The sequence below is a fragment of the Podarcis cretensis genome (genome assembly GCF_951804945.1).
Source record: "Podarcis cretensis genome assembly, chromosome: Z".
NCBI classification, from domain to species: Eukaryota; Metazoa; Chordata; class Lepidosauria; order Squamata; family Lacertidae; genus Podarcis; species Podarcis cretensis.
The window spans coordinates 41,314,222-41,335,973 of NC_137184.1; the positions used below are offsets into that span (position 1 = coordinate 41,314,222).

At 46.8% G+C, this 21,752-nt stretch overlaps 2 protein-coding genes across 3 annotated transcripts in view; one reads left to right on the forward strand and one right to left on the reverse strand.

The window, feature by feature from the left end:
* NRK (Nik related kinase) overlaps positions 1-21,752 on the forward strand; it is a 122,653-nt gene that overhangs the window by 71,528 nt on the left and 29,373 nt on the right. The window contains exons 22-25 of one of the 2 annotated variants that reach the window (XM_079962646.1): positions 10,583-10,762; positions 12,587-12,716; positions 13,900-14,058; positions 20,070-20,213. In XM_079962646.1, coding sequence (XP_079818772.1) covers positions 10,583-10,762; positions 12,587-12,716; positions 13,900-14,058; positions 20,070-20,213 — 613 coding nt within the window. The remainder of the gene's footprint in view (positions 1-10,582; positions 10,763-12,586; positions 12,717-13,899; positions 14,059-20,069; positions 20,214-21,752) is intronic. The other variant, XM_079962647.1, reaches the window with a different exon arrangement.
* On the reverse strand, positions 3,568-7,312 carry LOC307208294 (uncharacterized protein). Its single transcript, XM_079962961.1, has 4 exons — positions 7,126-7,312; positions 4,565-4,855; positions 4,384-4,460; positions 3,568-3,726 (listed from the first exon to the last, which is right to left on the reverse strand). The coding sequence occupies exons 1-4, from the start codon at positions 7,225-7,227 to the stop codon at positions 3,699-3,701; spliced, it is 498 nt and encodes a 165-aa protein (XP_079819087.1). The 5' UTR covers positions 7,228-7,312; the 3' UTR covers positions 3,568-3,698.

Consider the following 21,752-nt stretch of genomic DNA (forward strand, 5'->3'; position numbering starts at 1 on the left):
GGAAGTACCGGAACGGGTTACTTCCTGGTTTCGGTGCTTGCACATGCGCAGAAACGCTAAATCGTGCTTTGTGCATGTGCAGAAGCACCGAATCACAACCCGCGTGTGTTCAGACATGGCGCTGCGGGTTGCGGACGCTGCAGGTTGCAAATGTGCTTCCTGCATGGATCACATTCGCAACCCGAGCATTCCAGTTTTCTGCATGCTAGTCTGTACATTTGGATTCTACTCCTAATTACTCATACTTTGGAATGAACGTGCTAAACGTGCTAGCCATATTTTATCCTTACATTTTATGAGAATTAATCAGGTTAAGGGAGGGAATTATGAAAGGTTATTAAACCAGATTAAATGTCTGTTAGATCAATGCTTCATTTACACTTCCGTGGCACAGCAAAGCATCCTGAATGTAAAATGGTGCTGCTTTAAACCTTGTGTGAGCATGTATAGAAACTAGCCTTCTGAACTGTACGTCTGTTGTTGCTCCACTCGCTTTTGACCCTGGCCCCTCACACCACTGGCGCGTGGCCCTCAGAAAGATGCTCAGAAAGAAGTGTATCCCTCAGGCTGAAATGTGTTCTCATCCCTGACTTGTGAAAACTGGAGTAATCAGATTGAAAATGTATTTTAAAAATTCATAGAATTGTAGAGTTGGAAGGGACCACAATGGTCATCTAGTCCAACCCCCTGCAATGCAGAAATCTTTTTGCCCAACATGGGACTCAGACCCATGACCCTCAGAGTCTCAGAGGCAGATGATGTTCCAATGAAAACAGAGCAGCAGCCAGTTAAGGTGAATCCCTACAAGACAACCTAGGGAAGTATTCAGCCCACAGACCTATATAAATGGGAATTTGCCAGCCAGCAGAATGCCATTGTTGTCTTCCCTGGCCGATTCTGGGTCCCATGGAAAAGAAGGCAAGGCGGGTCAGAAGTTGTAGGGCCACAGATAAGTCCAAGTGAGCAACTTGTTCCAGGAAGTCCCAGTTTGCTGGAAGCAGACTGAGGCCTTTTCGACCAGACTTACCGTACATCCTCCCCTTGTGGTGAAATCCAGAATCTGACTCCAGGACTTCAAAGCACGCCACCCCCTGACATTATTAGTGACATCAGGTGACAGGCAGGTGTGTGGCCTCACTCACCTGTCAAATTTGGCCTGTGGAGGAAGAAAAAAGTTCCCCACCTATGGTCTAAATGTATGCTGTGGATGTGACCTAGGTCATAACCACTTATTGCAGAAGATCTCAATTCTCCTAGAAGCACCAGTTTCTGAAACAAATTCTGTGGTTGTCAAGAAACCAGCCCTCCTCTGTAACTATCACTTAAGCTTGCTCTTCTGTTTAGCCATTGTTTGAGAGAGAGGTGGCTCTGTAACATTTGATTATAGGTTATGGACCCCACAAAGCTGAGTTTGTACCTACTTTGTAAATTTAAGGAGATTGTATTATTTCCTCAAAGAATTGTAGGATTGGAGCTTGGTCAGCATGCCGAGAATTTGGTTAGTGATACTTTCCTTCCCCATCACAGGTCTACAATTTCCAGGGTTTCAAGAATGGCTATTAAGCCAATTTGGCTGTGATGTAGATAGGTCCTAAAGTCGGAGTGTGTGAAGATTGCCCAAGCCTTCAAAAGGCACCAGTGCATTGAAGCAGAGTTGGGAGCATGGCAAGGGGGTGAGGAGAGGAGAAGGCATACAAACCTTCTTCCCTTTCTTCTTCTTCCTCTTCCTCCTCCTCCTCCTCCCTGCTCCTATTCCAAGAGCTGAATCTGTAAGAAGGTTTGCAGAACTCGTAAGAGAGAAAGAATTGCAATTCATGTTTTACTTTTGTGGTTTCTTAATGCTAAGCAGGAGGCAAAATGCTTCCTGGCCTCCTCCTCATTTCCACATTTTCCAATTAGCGATTTGGCTTTTGAAACATCAGGCTGTTCCTACTTAAGATTCACGGTTTGCCTGCAAACATACAGGCTGGCACCCGCAGATGCTTAGCTCCAGTCCATTGTTTATCTCTTGTAGCAAACCACACAGAAGACTGGTTTCTATCTTTGGTGCCAGCCATAAAATACATCTCTGTGGGTTATTGCTTCAGCAGAGCTTAGAGGGGGAATGGCTGCGCAAAGGCTATCAGCATCCATCTTGGTTCTTAATGGGAGCCTCATCTTTCCCAGAACTGTCAGGCATTCAAACACTGAAGCCTTCACAGGCAGCTGGAGCATTCCAGCTGTCATGGGACCAGAGGATTGGAAGAGGTCAGAGATCACCTACTGGCAGCCAGGTCCATAGCCACTCATTTCATGGCATGCACTCGCCATAAACAATCCATGTGGCAGAGCATTGGAGTTCAGAACATAAGAAGAGGCCTGCTCCTATTGCACATCTTAATTTTAAAAATTTTAATTATAATTTTAATTAAAATAAGCTTGCACATTGTACATCCTCACAGGTGGCAGTAGGTTATAATTACCTATCAGCTGCGCAATTGGCTCCGCATTTGTGCTCATGCACCCACACAGGGTTCTGCCCAACTTTGGGGGCCACAGGGAGGCTCACTGGGGCCTACCCTACAAGGCCTGCCACAGCCACAGGTAGGCCTGGGGGGGCCATTGTAGTCGCAGGAAGGCCTGGCGGGTCCCGCCATAGTATTATTATTATTAAGGTAAAGGTAAAGGGACCCCTGACCATTAGGTCCAGTTGTGGCCGACTCTGGGGTTGCGGCCCTCATCTCGCTTTATTGGCCGAGGGAGCCGGCGTATAGCTTCTGGGTCATGTGGCCAGCATGACTAAGCCGCTCAGAGAGAGCAGACACGCTGATGGAGGCTCTATGTAGAGACAGAAGCCTGGAAGCCAATGTAGGTCTTTCAGGACCAGTGTTATATGGTCTCGGCGGCTGCTCCCAATCACAAGTCTAGCTGCCACATTCTGGATTAATTGCAGTTTCCGGGTCACCTTCAAAGGTAGCCCCACATGGAGCGCATGGCAGTAGTCCAAGCAGGAGATAACCAGAGCATACACCACCTTGGCATGCACCACTACGGGCAGGGAGGGTCTCATCCTGCATACCAGATGGAGCTGATAAACAGTGGGGTGACAAAATGCAACTCAACGCTGCCTGTGGAACAGAGCAGGGTTGAGCTGCATTGTGACGCGTCCCCTTCCCAGCAATAAGCCAGGCTCTCCCCGCCCATGGGGGGGGGCTTCCTTGCCTCATGAGCAGCAGCACATCTTTGAGTGCAGCCACACGCGCACACTGAAGGGGGCAACATTTGGCGCACCGCCCGCCCGCAACTCCCAAGTCTACCCCAAGCCATCAGGATAAGGGGGCGAGCTGTGCTGCTTTGCCGGCGGTCTTCCTCCCTTCTCCCTTCATTTTGACAGCTCGGGGGAGTCTCCCCAGAGGCTCACCTTGGCACCATCATTACATGTTTCTTTGCCGAGGCCTTTGGCCATTAAATAATCACCAGTGGCCAACAGGCAGGTGCAAAATGCGCCTGGCTAATTTCAAATACTGGCATGATGCTTCTGCCCACAAATCAGTTTTGCAAAATGCACAGTGACAACCTAGACAGGACTCTTTGTCAGCCACAAGAGAACACTTTTAATATAGACATCGACTTCATACAAGACATGTGGTTTTGGTTTGACTCGTGGTCTAGTTCTACATTTTCCAAGGAAAAAACCTCAAAAAAATATTTTCATAAATTCACCCAAGTTTCCAGGTGGAATATTTCCTATAGGAGAAACAGAGAGTTATCAGCACTACTTGCTTTCTTCAGAAAGTCTTTCCAAAGATGCATACATGACGTGGCCTGTGGGAGAAGAAGACTCATTTTAGCCCAGGTCTGTCCTCCTTTGCCCAAACCTGGAGCGCTGCATCCCTTATCAGCTATAGCTCCGCCTTATCCATTTCTGTACTGCTTCCATGTTATTTTTATACTGGCTCTTGTAGGAACGCCTTGGTTTTAAGTCAGAGAGTTGGTCTGGAAGTCCGGAGCAGGGTGTTCTCCCCGCTCCATGCAAATTCTCCCTTCTTCCTCTTACATATTTTATTTGTGGGGAGGGGGCTTCAGCAGCAGCCACAGTGGTGCATACCCTGCAAGAAAGAAGGAATCCCTGAATGTGTGAATGGTCTGTCACAGACCAAACGACCAGGGACGGGGCTTCAAGAAGCCGTTGCAGGAAGTCCCAGGTGAGCATAGGGCTCTTGGGCTCGAATCCTGTTTGTGGCCAGGGGCGTCCCGATGGGGGGCAGGGGAGCGGGCTGCCCCAGGTGCCATCCTGAAGGGGGGTGACATTCTGACGTGCCCGCTCCCCGCACCCCCCAACCCACAAATCGTGAGTGGCAAAGCATAGAGCAGCAAAGCAATGAAATCCCCCTCTCCCCTTACCTGTGAGGCGAGAGGCCGTTGTCTCGGCTCCAGTCCCTCCCAGGATGCGGCGGCTCCCAGGCTGAACCTTCTCCTTGCTGCAAAACAAAGGGAGACATCAGCTGACGCCTGGCTTCCAGCCACGCGAGCCCCAGTCTGGTGCAGGAGGGTGGGGACCTGGGAAGGGGGCATTTCATCCTACCTGATCTTCTAAGCTGCCCCACCCTGAACTCCTCCGTGTGGGCGTCTGGGCTCCGTCCCGATCGGCCTGGCACAGAGGCAGCAGCCAAAGTCTCCCCCGGCTCTGGAATAACTCTTGAGGTGTTATTGATGGGGGGAAACCTTGGCTGCTGCTTCTGCACCAAGTATGGCCCACATGGGGAACAGATGGATGGTGAGGCAGGCGAGGATCAGGGGCCGGGAACCGCCGTGATGGTCTGTTGTTCTTCGTCCCGGGAGCAGGCGCTGGAGCCTCATCCCTGGAGCCGTGGTCCTGTGGAGGAAGCAGGAAGCATCTGATGAGAAGGGGCTGGGGCAGATGAAAAACTACTGCCCCATTTTTGATGACCCCCCCAAATGAAGTTCCACAAGGACCCCTTCCTTCTGTCCCAGTACCTGACGTTCACCACATTCGCCACATCCCTCCAGGGATTTCACCAGAATGAAGTAGACGTTGGGAAAAGACTCCCTTCCTGCAGAGAAAACGGAGGAATCAGCAAGCACCAGTCTGGCGCATGAGGGAGGGGGGACATGGGAAGGAAACATTTCTAAAATATGGGGCACTTGGTTGGCATTTCCACTTACCTGAAGTGGGAGCCTTTCCCCCCTCATTCTGGCAGGCCTCTCACCTAAGGAAGAAACAAGCTCTGTTAGTCAGATTGTTCGGAGGATTTGGAACCAGATAAATATATAGATGATAATTTTTATTATTATCATCTATATATTTAGACATATTTATGAGCCAATTTTGTGCCCCACCCCTCACCTGCGCCCCTGGTGGGGGCCCACCTCATCACCCCCTAGCTAGGGCCCTGCTTGGACCACAGAGAAACCCTCTTCATAAAACTATAGGGATCTCTAAATCAGGCCTTCCTCCTCCACCCCCAAGATCACTGGGAAACACTTCCCCTGCCACACAAGGTCACAACATACCTCCGGATTTTGCTGGGTTTCCCTGCACCGCTGGGCTGCTGCTGGTTCCCCAAACCACGGCCCTGCAAAGGAAGAAGGGCATTGTACTCTCTAGGGGGGCAGAACAAGCACCCCTGCCAGGCTGCGCATGCCCACATCACCACAGGCTGCCAACCTGCTCCTGCCTGGGCGCCTGACCCCTGGCTTAGAAGGAGGGGGGTGAGGGGCTGGGGCGAGATGGGACTGCAGCCCCCAACACAGCCCCTACCACACAATTGCACTCATTTCACACGCTAGCAAAGTTATGCTTAAAATTCTACAAGGCAGGCTTAAGCCGCATGTGGACCGAGAACGAAAACAAAAATGAAAATCATTCCAATGAGAAGGAAATGCAAGAAGGGGAAGAAATGGAGGTAGTGAGAGATTTTACTTTCTTGGGCTCCATGATCACTGCAGATGGTGACAGCAGTCACGAAATTAAAAGACGCCTGCTTCTTGAGAGAAAAGCAATGACAAACCTGGACAGCATCTTAGAAAGCAGAGACATCACCTTGCCAACAAAGATCCGTATAGTTAAAGCTATGGTTTTCCCAGTAGTGATGTATGGAAGTGAGAGCTGGACCATAAAGAAGGCTGATCGCCAAAGAATTGATGCTTTTGAATTATGGTGCTGGAGGAGACTCTTGAGAGTCCCATGAACTGCAAGAAGATCAAACCTCTCCATTCTGAAGGAAATCGGCCCTGAGTGCTCACTGGAAGGACAGATCCTGAAGCTGAGGCTCCAGTACTTTGGCCACCCCATGAAAAGAGAAGACTCCCTGGAAAAGACCCTGGTGCTGGGAAAGATGGAGGGCACAAGGAGAAGGGGATGACAGAGGACAAGATGATGGGACAGTGTTCTCAAAGCTACCAACATGAGTTTGACCAAACCGCGGGAGACAGTGGAAGATAGGAGTGCCTGGCATCCATGGGGTCACAAAGAGGCGGACACGACTAAACGACTAAACAACAACAAGTTGCTTTGGGAGACGATAATCAGGCATAGCCCAGTTCTGTGAAGCTTGGAGGGGGAGGTGAGGCATCTGGTTTTAGCAGTGCAGTGGTACCTCGGGTTAAGAACTTAATTTGTTCTGGAGGTCCGTTCTTAACCTGAAACTGTTCTTAACCTGAGGTACCACTTTAGCTAATGGGGCCTCCCGCTGCCGCCGCGCAATTTCTGTCCTCATCCTGAAGCAAAGTTCTTAACCTAAGGTACTATTTCTGTACAAGCCAAGCCCTGGCTCCATGGCTCACCTGAGTTAAGAGAATCCTCTTGCCGCCAAGTTGGGAGAGACCCCCTTTTTTCGGCACTGAACGGCCACATGCTGAGAGCAATGGCGGCTTTGCTGCTGCTTCTAAGTCCAGCTCAGCTTCAGCCCCCCCCCCCCGTGCTCTCTTCTAGAACCAACCGCTCTCAACCGACTCTCACCTGCCCCCCCTTCAAACTCTTTCCAAGCCTCCTTCCATCTTCCATCTCCACCAGAATTCCACTCTCTCTCTTCCCCCTCCCTCCCTGCTTGACATTCCCTTTGAAATTGTAATAGCATCACCTCACATAATAATATTGCCACTCATCTCCTCTAGGCCTCCTACCTTGAGAATCCATCTTTCTCTACCAACTCTCACTGTCATCTGACAGGCATCCCCCTTGCAGGGCACTATAAGGCTTGCTTGCAAAGCAGCACTTTGTGACATCAGTGGGCAAACAGGGGCCAGGCTGCTGGGTTGTCCGGCAGCTGAATGAAGAAAAATAAAACCAGGGGAGTCAAAGTGTGCTGGGATGAGGCCACCGTGGGTAAGGCCAGGGGGGCTGCTGGGGTGTGTGGTTGTGCCTCCCCTTCTTCTGCATCTTGCTCCCCCGCCCGTTCCTTCAGCTGCTTGAGAGAATCATAGCATGGCAGAGTTGGAAGGGGTGCCAAGGGTCATCTAGTCCAACCCCTGGCAGTGCAAGGATCCTGCCCACTGCCAGCCCCTGGCTGGGCTCCACACTCCACCTTCTTACCTGCTGGATGCACAGACCCCTTGCCATTCTTCATGGGGTGGGGAAAGGGGAGAGAGAGATGTTTTGCTCCCTGTCCCTCTGGACATGGATATGAGAGCCCTGTCAATATCTCAAGGGCGTCACAGGGAGGAAGCTTGTTTTCTCCTGCTCCAGAGGCACTCAGGACCTGAAGCCATGGCTTCAAGTGACCAGAAAGGAGATTCCAACTCCACGAAGAACTTTCTGACAGCAAGAGCTGTTTGACAGTGGGAGGAAATCCCTCGGAAGGTGGTAAGACTTTCCTTCCTTGGAGGTTTTTCAGCAGAGCTTGGACGGCCATCTGCCATGGGTTCTTGAGCTGAGATTCCTGCATTGCAGGGGTTGGACTAGATGACCCTTGGGGTCCCTCACAACTCGACAATTCTAAGATCCTCTGATTTAAAGTGCATCCAGTGAGCATTTAAAGCACATGACGTCCCCCAAATGATCCTGGGCATTGCAGATTCCCTCTCAGAGAGGCCAGTGTGGTGTAGTGCTTAAGGGCGGTGGACTCATAATCTGGTGAACCGGATTCGCGTCTCCGCTCCTCCACATGCAGCTGCTGGGTGACCTTGGGCCAGTCACACTTCTCTGAAGTCTCTCAGCCTCACTCACCTCACAGAGTGTTTGTTGTGGGGGAGGAAGGGAAAGGAGAATGTTAGCCGCTTTGAGACTCCTTAAAGGGAGTGAAAGGCGGGATATCAAATCCAAACTCTTATTTTTCTCCTCCTCCTCCTCCTCCTCCTCACAGACCTACAAATCCCAGAAGCCCTAACAAACTACAATTCCCAGGATCCTTTGGGGGAAGACACCTGCTTTTTAGAACAGAGAGGAGAACCTGCAGCTGACTTCCCCCAATTTCCTAGGAACCAGGAACGGGAAGCTCAAGTACTTCTAAGAGGATGACTTCACAGAGCAGGGGGGATAAAATATTGCTCCAAAAGTTGGCTGCCTCCCCTGGATGTACATTTCCAAAATAGAAGATAAAAAACAAAATACAGCAAGAGTGTTTTGTGTTGTGCAGGCTCCTATTTGTTATGTGCAAACGGCTTTAGATACCTATGAGGTCCATAAATTACCATGTAGCATATATTCAACACAGTGGCAATTTGTTGTTGACAAAGGACAGCTGGACATATAAAGGGCCTCATTACCTTCAGTAGCTTAGGGCCTCATCAAACCTAAATCCGGCTCTGCATTGGACGTTCGGCTTCCAAAGAACGTTCGCAAACCAGAACACTCACTTCTGGAGTTGCGGCAATTGGGAGCCAAAACGTTCGAGTCGCAAGGCATTTGAGATCCAAGGTACAACTGTATGTTTTTTTAAAGTTTTTTTTTTAAAAAAAATGCTTTCAGCTTTAGGTTTGTCTTTGCTGAATGAAATGGTCTTAAATAGATGCTGTGAGCTATGTTGAGCAGTTGTGGAGAGATTTTGAGTATTTCAAATAAACAAACGGCAGTGAGTGAAGCCACCAGAAGGATCAGTCCTGAGACCAAAAGACTCTGCAATACTCCCAAATTTATGTCAGGATAATACTTCCTAGGGCTGAGCCTTCAAATCTGCTCACATGTTGCAGTGCTAAACACATTGGCAATGAAATGTATTTTTAACCAATTCTATGCAGGAAAAACCCCAATAGTGAGCCCATCTACTCCTACCATCTGGAACTAAGGACCTGGGTTTTCAGATCAGAGGATAGGACTTCAGGTCTGGTTTCCACTTCTGCTCCTTTCCTTTTTTTCTTGTTGAAAACAGCATCTTCCAGTATTTCATTTGCTGGTTGTGGTCCTACCCTGTCTTTTCTCCCCCACCTTTAGCACATCCTTTCTCAGTGGAGGAACCAGCTTCATGAGCCACGGTTATAAGCCGATTTATTACAACTAAGACTAAGAATTTGTTTTTAAACATAGTTCTCCGCTTGGAATGTAGGGATAAGTAGAGATGCTTTGGAAGTGAAGCAAAACTCAGCTGTTCTCCCAGCACTGAGGCTCGGCCTCATGGAGACTAATCCTGTACATAAGATTAATGTTGTCTGCTTCATGTTGCATTTGTGGTGTTCTACGGCGGTTCGAATCCCTGTGGCGGGGTGCGCTCCCGCTGCTCGGTCCCAGCGCCTGCCAACCTAGCAGTTCGAAAGCACCTCCAGGTGCAAGTAGATAAATAGGGACCGCTTACCAGCGGGAAGGTAAACGGCGTTTCCGTGTGCGGCTCTGGCTCGCCAGAGCAGCGATGTCACGCTGGCCACGTGACCCGGAAGTGTCTCCGGACAGCGCTGGCCCCTGGCCTCTTAAGTGAGATGGGCGCACAACCCCAGAGTCTGTCAAGACTGGCCCGTACGGGCAGGGGTACCTTTACCTTTTTATCATGTCATTGTTATTTATTGTTTGTAAGCCAAACGGTAAGGGGTTCCTTTACCTTTACCTTTACCTTTACCAAGCCTCAGCACCACTGCCAAATAAAAAGGTCTTCCTCCTCCCAGCCACCTTTCTGGCTTCATCTGGAAGAAAGGGGTTGTGGGTAGAGCTTCCCTAGTAGAAGATCATAAGAGGCACCCTTGCAAGGTGAAGCAATCTCTGAGATTCACCCTTCTTCTAGTTTTGATGCTGGCTTCTTAAAGAGACTCCACCTCATTACCCTGTTGCTTGAATGCTAATGCTTCTTTGGCTCTGTGTCATGGGGGCCTGAGAGGATGGATTAGATATCATTTGCGAAGTGCTTTGAAGATGAACTTCACTGTATAAACATGGAGCATTACTAGTGTCCTTTAAGCAGCTCCCATCCATCAGAATCCCATTTCCAGTGTCATTTTATTTTATTACATTTTTTCCTGATGCGCTGACATTCCTGCCATAATCTGATTTTCATTAGCTGTGATGTACTACAGAGATTTGGACTTCCAACATTCACCAGCATTTGTTACCATAAGTGTTACCACAAGTGAGCAGCGCTTCATGCTGGGAGGAAGGGAGGGGAGAATAGCTTGACTTCTGGTCACAGAACAGCTCTTAAAAAGTTGTCATTGTGTGCAGGGTTATGTTGCAGGAAAGCTCAGCTGCAGTTCTCAGGAACGATTCTGGGGCATGAGCAACCAAAACTATCTTCTCCCAGACCTGTTGCAACAGAGCCAGGTTTCGAATTGTTCAGCAAACCAGCTGAAAGTTGCTCAGAACCACTTTCCGGAACCTCAGAGCCAGCCTATTCCCAACAAGGTAAATGTCACATATTATGACAATAAACAAACTGAAATGCAGTCCTTCTTTTGAGATTCAAACTTCTCTGAATTATATGATGCAGTTCTCCAATCAAAAAAGTATACACACAAAAAATGCACATTGTAATGAAAATAACATACAAAACTACTAGGGGAAATGCCTTGCAAAAGTGTGTAATAGGAGAAGTTGTGTGCAAAAATTCATATCTCAGGACAGTTGCGCTGGCTTGCCCCTGTGATTGAGGGGGACCAGCACCACCGATGTGCTGATGTCATCGCCTTGCAACATGCTCACGCTGTGTGTATATTCCGCATGACTTGCTGACATCATTTGCGCACGCTGCCTGGCATATTATGCACATGCTGCGCAAGTTATGTGAGCATGTCGCACAACGTGACTATTGAGTTGATGTTGATGTTGTTGTTAGTTTTAGATGTCCAGCAATGTCTAAAATGTTGTACATTCTGAAGCCCTGTAATAAGGCAAAATCTGTTTTATGCTGAGGGGTGATAGATATTGGCCATTAGCATTCCATTGCATCTTGCCAGAAGTTTTGGTCTGCATTGCTATGGATCTGCAGGGAGGCTGTGCCAGTTACTTGAGGTTGTTATACGTTCCAAATTAAAGGAAAGCATTTATGCTCATTTACTTCAGTCTTCTCCTTTAAGCTGTTTTGGAAGGGAGATTTAATGGTGAATCATGTGTGTCTGTGTGGTGGTGAAGAGAAATTACCTGCCCAACACATTTTATTGGTGTATAATTTTTCTAGATGTGAAAGAACTAGATTTATTTACCCTTTGTTTTTGTTTTCCTTTCCAATGAAGCTTTAGAGTACAATCCACTGCTAATCATCCAGATTTCTAATAGTTAGATCCACTTCCACCTTTTAGAATCAGAGAATCACAGAAATGTAGAGTTAAGGAAGCACCACAATGATCATCTAGTCTAAATGCAGGAATCTATTTGCCCAACATGGGACTTGAACCCATCACCTTGAGATTAAGAGCCACATGCTCTACCAACAGAGCTACCCCAGCTGGAACTTCTGCACACCTTCCATTCCAGAGCCCTGATAAGTACCCAGTCTTACTGGATGTCTGGAGGGGGTTTCAGAGCAGAGGGCCAGACTCTACTGTTGAATCAACTAGGGCTCTGGTCAGATCTACTGCTCCTTCCCATATTACCCCAGTTTCTTCTTCACAGCCTAGGTGGCTTTCTACTATCATTGGCCACAGAGTATCTTAGTGCAGCAACCCAGTAGAATGCAATGTACATAAGCTCTGCAGTGGTACCTCGGTTTATGTACAGCCCTGTTTATGAACTATTTGGGTTATGAACTTCCGCAAAACCAGAAGTCTATGAACTTTACCTCAGTCTAGGAACGGAATCCGAATGGTGGAAGGGCACTGGCAGTGGGAGACTTCATTAGGGAAAGCGCAGCTTCGGTTTAAGAACGGACTTCCGGAACAGATTACGGTAAGTTCGTAAACCGAGGTACCACTGTAATTAAGTTGTGGTATCACTTTCAAAGCAAGGTTTTAGTTTCGTTTGGGGTTTTTTAAGGAGGGTGTTGGAGTAGAACCATCCATCCCAGAGACAGCAGCCTTTCCCAACCTTGGGCCCCCAGATCTTGTTGGACTACAACTCCCATCATCCCTGACTGCTGGTTCTGCTGTCTTAAGAATGATGGGAGTTATATTCCAACAGCATCTGGGGGTCCAAGGTTGGGAAAGGTCACCGTATAGTATACATGTAGTACCATCAATGCAGTCGGTTGTGATTAAGTTCCTTTGTTTCATCTTAATTTTTCCCCCATTTTAGGCACCAAGCACTAACAACACCCCCTCAAAAAATAGTTCCTCATCTACGACATCATTCACATCATTCATAGATCCTAGGCTTCTACAAATGTCACCTCCTTCAAGTCCAACTGGGCCAAACTGTGGTTCTCGTAAGTACAGTTGCTTTAATTGCAGAACATGCCATATTTGCCTCTTTTGGAGGGGAGGAGTGAAATTGTGTTCTTCCTCCCCTCCTCCAGGTCTCACCGCAACACGTGCACTCTTCCTAGGAAGGAAATGCATACAAAAAGGTTATATCAGGACTAAACTGAAATGTTGTCTTTTAAATCACAAACTGATGTGGAAATGTAGAGAACTGGACTTAATATTAGAAAGATGAGAAACTGGGAGAAACTGAAATTAACATAGTCACCCATCCGAATCTCTGTCTTAGCCTTACAAGGATCATGGCTTGCTCCACTCCAAGCAAGGGTGGACTTGGGTCTTTCAAATTTATGCATCACTCTGTGCAAGGCCAAAATTTGATGCCCCCTCCACCTCCTGCCTACAGTTCTGCTCAATTCACTACATCATAGTTGCAATGCCCTGGAGAACTCCCTAGGCCCAGTGCCCAGGGCGGCAGAACTGGTCGCACTACTCTAATCCACCTCTGCTCCAAGCCAAACTTCGGTTTTGGCTTCCCATTCATGGTTTATTCAAGTGAACCGTGAATGGTAAACCATTATGTATGGTTTTCCATGACCTGCAAATTCACCTGGTAGAAGGCGGACTCCAGTGACCTTCTCCCAGCAAGCAAGCACCTTATTTACTTAGATAATTCTTTGTTCTGTGGGCTGAATACACTGGTCTGTCACATTTACTGGTGCCAATATGGAATGTCAATGCATAGGGAATACCATGCAAATAGTTGCTTCAAACGAATGATTTTTGTCAAGACTGACAAAACTCCCTGTACCCCACCTGCTCTGATCCTAAACATTATTAGGCTCTTTCCAGTAGTTGCTATTTGTATTTTTAAAATGTGCACATTAAATGCAAATGAATAGTATCACTTGTGGTCTGGCCCTTAGGTCACATCCACACCATAAAGCAAATGCTCTCTCACAAAGCATCATTAACAAGCCACAGCTCCCTGGATTCCTTGGGGGAAGCAGTATGCTTTAAATGTATATTGTGGATGTGACATATTAGATGTCATTCAAAAAGAGATTAGAAATCCTGCTTTCATGAGGGGCACACTTAGAGTGTGGGGCACAGTTGCTTCACAATCCATATGTTGTGCAAGAAAACATAACAATCGTTTTATAAAAAGCCTCTGCTTCTCTTCCCCAGCATCCAATGTGAAACCAGAGCCCACCAGCAGGCAAAACGCAAGGAAAGGCTCTGTTGTCAACGTGAACCCCACCAATATCCGCCCACAGAGTGACAGCCCAGAAATCCGCAAATACAAAAAGAAGTTCAACTCTGAGATCTTGTGTTCCGCATTGTGGGGTAAGAAAGTTTATCTGAAGCAGGAATAGATGGCTTGCGATTCTGAGGTGCTTGGAGGCTTGTTCAGATCTTTAAAAATATAGGGGGAGAGGGCCATAGCACCCTGGAAGAGCACTTACTTTGCATGATCATAGGTAGGACTGGGAAAGACCTTCACCTGAAACCCTGGAGAGCTGCTTCCAGTCAGTGTAGCCAATATTGCAGCAAGATGGACCAATAGCCTAACTCACTGCAAGGCAGCTTCCTATGTTGCTATTATTATTTGTTAGATTTATATACTGCTCTCCATCAAAGGGCCACAGGGTGGTTCACAGAATACAGTACCGGATAAAAACAAGAAGAAGAGTTTGGATTTGATATCCCGCCTTTCACTCCCCTTCAGGAGTCTCAAAGCAGCTAACATTCTCCTTTCCCCTCCTCCCCCACAACAAACACTCTGTGAGGTGAGTGGGGCTGAGAGACTTCAGAGAAGTGTGACTGGCCCAAGGTCGCACAGCAGCTGCATGTGGAGGAGCGGAGACACGAACCCGGTTCCCCAGATTATGAGACTACCGCTCTTAACCACTACAGTGTGGTGTAGTGGTTAAGAGCGATAGACTCATAATCTGGTGAACCAGGTTCGCGTCCCTGCTCCTCCACATGCAGCTGCTGGGTGACCTTGGGCTAGTCTCTCAGCCCCACTCACTCTGAAGTCTCTCAGCCCCACTCACCTCACAGAGTGTTTGTTGTGAGGGAGGAAGGGAAAGGAGAATGTTAGCCGCTTTGAGACTCCTTAAAGGGAGTGAAAGGCAGGCGGGATATCAAATCCAAACTCTTCTTCTTCTACACCACACTGGCTCTCGAGTAAATAATTAAAACACAACAGCAAAGCCATAACCTCCCCCTTCCCACAGACACATTTAAAATATTCATCAACCCAAGGCCTGGTTAAAAAGGAACGTTTTCACCTGGCACCTAAAATATATATAATGAAGGTGCCTGGCGAACCTCCCTGGGGAGGGCATCCCACAAACAGGGAGCCACCACAGAAAAGGCCTGTTCTCATGTTGCCACCTTCTGGACCTCTCATGGAAGAGGCACACAAAGAAGGGTGAACACAGAGTCCAGAACGGTTTATATGGGAGAGAGGCGGTTCTTGAGGTATTGCAGTCCTGTTTCTGTTCCCATTCAGTAAATTGCCCCGTTCCTGCTCAGCCTGATTGTTGGGGTGTCCTGGAATGCAGCTGGAGCACTTACTAGCAAGGCAAGATCAGGTTCAATACAAAGTGCACTAAAGCATCAGAGGAACTGTCCAAAAGGAGATGTTGCTCAAGCAACAGCTAGGTAGCAACTGAGTTTTTGTAACCCAGTCTTACCCATTTCTGGAGCATCAGTAGGGACCTGGTCTAGAGCATGTGTCAGTTTTTTGCTTCTTTCTGCCTCTCAAGTCATGCCCAGAGATGGGAAGTCTTGTGATACCAGTACATTTTCTGTCCTGGCCAGTAACTTGAGCCCATCACTTTCTGAAGTGGAGAACACTCTGCAACAGAAATCCTGGAAGGGGTGTTGGAAGGTTTGCAGGATCGCAGCCTTGTGGCGTCCACAAGTGCATCTCAGCTACCATTGGTCTTAGAATGTACTATGATCCTCAGTGCAATTCTCTGCCTCTGAGCTGGCCTTGACATGAAGCCCAGTTTCCTACATCTGAGTGTGATATACCGAAATGCTGGATGGACTGCACCGCCTGTCACTTAAAGATCCATCCTCATTATTGATGCCTTAGCTCCCCATCAGCTTTAATTTTCCATCTTCCTGACACCAGGCAGCACGACGACAAGCTCCATGGAGCTGATACAATATTTTACCCACACCTCCTGCCTTGATTCGAGCCTTAAATGAGAAACAAAATAAATGAATGAAATGCCGGAAGAAATTATCCCAGGAAATGTAGATTTACAGTTTACAGCTCTCTGGGTTTCATGTGATGTATGTTTGGAGGAGGCCAAGATTTTAAATTAAGAACAGAGCACCATAGCAAAGCTGGTAATGATATGTGTGCTGAGGTGGAGAGCGCTATGTTCTTACCAGCCCATTGCTAGCATTCCACTGCTTTTTCTCTTTTTTTGTGCTGCGTAATACCTTATGCCATCTCATTATTTCCGCCAGGAACACTTTGATAAGAAAGCTTATCAAACATGGCAACCAAATGGAAGCCTCGCCCGTTGGGTGTCAGCTCAAATCCGCAGTCCCCTCAGCACTTCTTCTGGCTTGAAAACAATTTAACTGTAGACAGATACTTGAGGGTCTCACCCAGAGAAATTTTGCAAGTCTTGTTTAACTTCTTAGGATGTTTCTCGAGAGTGGGTACCCCACTCCAAGTGACATTTCATGACAAATCTATGGGAACTCAAAATTTTTACCTTGCAATGGGCCCTTCTCTCCCCACAAAAGCTAACTGGCAGAGCAATCCTAACCCTGCCTACTCAGAAGTAAGTCCTATTGAAGTCAGTGGTACTTAATCCTAGGTACATAGGTTGGGATGACAGACATAAGCCTTAAATGCCACATGTTGCCTGTTCCCCCAGGGTCTTGACTTAGGCCATCACTCTATGGATTATCACTGTGCGGTGACCCGAAAACTGGAATTTTATGTCATTGTCTCTGCTCTGTGGAATGTCATTCATGAAGCATCGTCCATCAGTTGCTTCAGACATCTTGTGAAGGCATCTCTTTCTGCCTAGACTATTCCTGACCCATGAAATTGAACCCTGCTATTTCCTAAATCATCTTTTTACTTTTTAAAATCTGTTTTCATAGTGCCGTTTTGCAGCTTTTATGACACTTTGATTGTTTCATATCATTTTCACATGCCATTTGGAGATGTTTAGATATTAAGTTGTTTGTTTAACAAAATTTACACACTGCTTGATTGTAAAAACACACACAAAAGAACACCCTCAAAGATAAAACTATAAAATCAGGAAAAATGGCAATGCATTAAAGCATGCAAGAAGTTGAAATACTAAAACAGATTAAAATTCACACCAGCGTTTCTAAGAATTTGGGTAGGCTTATCTAAACATGAATATATATTTTTAGCAGGTGCCAAAAAGAGTACACTGAAGGCACCAGCTTAATCTCAGTAGGCATGGAGTTCCAAAGTGCAAGTGATGTCACACTCAATGAGTTCTTACAAATTATTTGGCACCTGCAGTAATGCCAATTCCACTGATCAGTCATTTGGGCGCATGTGGAGTAAGGCAGCATCGTAGGTAAACTGGTCCCTATTAAATGCTTTTAGTAAAGGTAAAGGGACCCCTGACCATTAGGTCCAGTCATGACCGACTCTGGGGTTGCGGTGCTCATCTCGCTTTATAGGCCGAGGGAGCCGGCGTACAGCTTCCGAGTCATGTGGCCAGCATGACTAAGCCACTTCTGGCAAACCAGAGCAGCACATGGAAACGCCATTTACCTTCCCGCCAGAGCGGTACCTATTTATCTACTTGCGCTTTGACATGCTTTCGAACTGCTAGGTGGGCAGAAGCAGGGACTGAGCAACGGGAGCTCACCCCGTTGCGGGGATTCAAACCACCAACCTTCTGATTGGCAAGTCGTAGGCTCTGTGGTTTAACTCACAGCACTACCCTTTTAGAGAAATGCAAATAACCTCCCCACCCCCCTAAAAAACCCCCAACCCAAATTAAATAAATATAAACAAAAAACAAACGTAGACCCCCTGCAGGATCAGAGCAGCAAACAATCTAGTCCAGCACCCTGATTCTAGTAGTGGCCAACCAGATGCCCACAAAGCAGGACCTGAGGGCAGATTGCTCCACCCCATATCTGCCCCACAGCAGGGGTTATTCCCTGGCATGCTACCTCTGAATGAAACTTTCGCTGAATATACTAATATAGCCAAAACCAGAATGCCCATGCACAACAGTGGGGCACCAGCAGGCTCAGGGGAACCCCAAGGTTCTAAATACTTTAGGAGGGGTAATCAAGGCTTGAACCTCTTGTAGAGTTCTCAAAGAATCAGTAGGGTAGCACTATTGTTTGCGGCAGCACATACTGAGTTGGCATGTCACCAGAAAACAGGATTTATGGCCAAAGGGTAGCTAGATAATATCCAAGTCTTGGCCTTCTTTGAAAGGCTGACATATCACAGTAGTGTGATTAGAGGGACGGCAGAAAAATAGCAAACAGTAATTGGAGGGGTGGCAGAAAAATCACTAATCTGATGTGATTTGGATGCCTTTTCTGGCATATGTCAATAAGAATCGGAATTTACTAGAACCTCCAACAACTCGAGTCGTCAATCTGTGGACGGGTTATATTTTTAAAGTGCCCTTTTCCTGATGGACAAATGAGAGATTTACTAAGGGGAGGAAATGACTCAAATTGACAAAGAGTAGTTTGACTCACAATATGTGCATTGTAAGACCCATATGATAAGATGCCTCCGCTAGCTTAGTTCAGTTTTTGTTAACACTGCTTTTCTTGTTGTTATCGAAACCCAATCAAAATCATTTGGGGGCAGAGTGGACCAGCCCCCAAACAGTCTAATGAGGACTGAGCATACTCAGTGACCATGGAATGCTCTCTGTTGAGATGGCAAGAAGGGGGGGAAGAGAATGGAGCTTTCTGGGAAAGGTCACAGCTGGTCAGCTGGCTGGCTGGCAGGCACCCTGAGCAGCAACAAGCCACACTGCAACATGAAGGCCATGCACACACTCCCATTGAATCTGCATCCAGTGCACTCTCACTGCTGGTTTGGGAAGCGACATGCACACAACATTAGCTGCATCCATATCTGTCCTGCCATTTCAAGTTACAAGAAGGGAGATTCTGACTAGACATCAGGAAGTAAGAGCTGTTCAGCAGTGGAACGGACTTCATCGGGAGGTTGTGGACTCTCCTTCCTTGAAGGGTTTCAAGCAGAGGTTGGATGGCCATCTGTCATGGATGCTTTAGCTGAGATTTAGTTGTTTAGGGAAGCTTTTAATGTTTGATGCATTACTATATTACTATATTACTATATTTTGTTGGAAGCCACCCAGAGTGGCTGAGAAAGCCCAGCCAGATGGGCAGGGAAGTAATAGTGCCACTGTATTCTGCTCTGGTCAGACCTCACCTGGAGTACTGTGTCCAGTTCTGGGCACCACAGTTCAAGAAGGACACTGACAAACTGGAACGTGTCCAGAGGAGGGCAACCAAAATGGTCAAAGGCCTGGAAACGATGCCTTATGAGGAATGGCTAAGGGAGCTGGGCATGTTTAGCCTGGAGAAGAGGAGGTTAAGGGGTGATATGATAGCCATGTTCAAATATATAAAAGGATGTCACATAGAGGAGGGAGAAAGGTTGTTTTCTGCTGCTCCAGAGAAGCGGACATGGAGCAATGGCTCCAAACTACAAGAAAGAAGATCCCACCTAAACATTAGGAAGAACTTCCTGACAGTAAGAGTTGTTTGACAGTGGAATTTGCTGCCAAGGAGTGTGGTGGAGTCTCCTTCTTTGGAGGTCTTTAAGCAGGGGCTTGACAACCATATGTCAGGAGTGCTCTGATGGTGTTTCCTGCTTGGCAGGGGGTTGGACTCGATGGCCCTTGTGGTCTCTTCCAACTCTATGATTCTATGATTCTAAATATTATTATTATTATTATTATTATTATTATTATTATTATTATCCCTGCATTGCAGGGGGTTGGACTAGATGACCCTCAGTGACCCCTTCCAACGATTCTCTGATTAGTATTAAATGCTGTGTTTTGATGCACTTCCCCACCAAAACCAGCTTCCACAGGAACTGAGAAAACCAACAGCCTAGCTGTGCTTAAAGGCAGTAATGTGTGCGCAGGCCACGTTGCAGGTCCCACCTGTCTTGAGTAAGAGCTCTTGGATACCAATATAGTAACCAAAGTGCTGTTCCATCCATTCGCTCTCCAGTGAGGAAGTGGTCCAAATTGCCTTTAGATGGTTTATATTGTCAGGATTACTTGCGCTGATTTTGTTGTTCTTCCATATTTTAACAGGGGTGAATTTGCTTGTGGGGACTGAAAATGGATTGTGGCTTCTAGACAGAAGCGGGCAAGGAAGAGTTTACTCATTGATAACCAGGAGGCGGTTCCAACAGATGGATGTGCTCGAAGGACTCAACGTGCTAATTACCATCTCAGGTTTGTTTGGTGCCTAGAACCATCTGACCTACAGTAGGACCAGAAGCAATTACAAAGAAGATTAGACTGCAAATTGAGTTGTAAAAACTCGTCGGCCCCTCCTGATGCTTACAATCCTTGTATCTAGGGCAGATGTGATTCAGGGTGTTTCATTGCCTGCTTAGTATGCAAAGTGGTTTGCAAGATTTATAGAGTACACCAGATACTTAAAACTAGTTTAAAGCTGGCTTCTGAGTCTTAACAGCATCAATCTCTCTGTGTTTGTTTCTCTAATGTGGCTTCCATCCCTGCCCTGGAAGCTGATGGCAGCAACCATTAAATTATTCCTCCCAGAGCACAGGCTAGGCATGTATATGTCTGATATCAGTGTACTGAAATTATGGGTCACAGCCACCTTACCCTGGCCATCCCTGTTCGATCACTGGTATCATCTGAGGGAGTCCTGTTAGCACAACTCTTGCCAACAAGAAGAGATGCCTTCAGCTTATGAGTCTTACTCTTGTGGAACTCCTTGCCACTAGAAGTCAGACAGGCACCATCGCTGCTGAATTTTGGACGCCTGGTTAAAACTGTTTTATTTCAGGAGGGCTTTGCATCATGAGTACTTCTCCAATGCTTTAGAATCTTTTTGTTTGTTTGCATTTCTGAGGTTTTACATTTCTGAGGCTTTAAATTTCTGAAAGTTAATTTATGTTTTAAAATTTGCATCTTGTACCTGTACAAGCTGCTTTGACACCTGGGCCCTAGGAAGCACGATATACATTTTTAACATTAATAGTAATGATCATGATGGTGGTAGGTGTGGCCTAGGGTGGATGTGCACTCATGGTTTTTGATGCTAAAAATGAATTTCAAATATGGTTCTGATAACCATATTGCCATAGGAAGTTCTTTTCAAACATTAGTGATGTGCTGTTTAAATGTGGCACCAGAGGGCGCTGCAGACCTATCTCTATCCCAAAAAATACCTGGTAAACTTTGTGGGAAAGGTAGCGAAGGAAGAAACCAAATGCCTTGACATTTTAGAATGATATTTTTAATATTGTTCTAATAACGTTTAAAAGGTGGGTTTCGATCTAGCCCTAGACTCTCCACAAAAGTTTGCAAATTATATACAGTACTAACTTTTATGGGAACAAACTGTTAGAGTGTTCAGACTTCCACATTACGAACTGCTCTATGTCAAAAGCATGGAAAGACAGGTATTAACCCCATCCAGGTGGTTTTTCATGATAAGACCCATAACTCTCCCGTGCAAAGTTATCTCCTATAGCTACAGGAGTGGCCATATTTTTTGTTGTTCTGAACAATGCTGATGCACAAAGATTATGGCTTACGACCAAAAAAAGGGGGGGAACAACTCACTAAAACAGAATGCCCTCAACCTTTAAGACATGTTTTGAACCAACAAAATCAAAACAGAGTAAATAAGACTTGTTGAAAGATGAAGTAATGGGGCTTTCCACACACACACAAACACACACATACACACACACAAAATGAGGGCCCATGCTCAGTGCTTGCCAACTGAGGGCTACA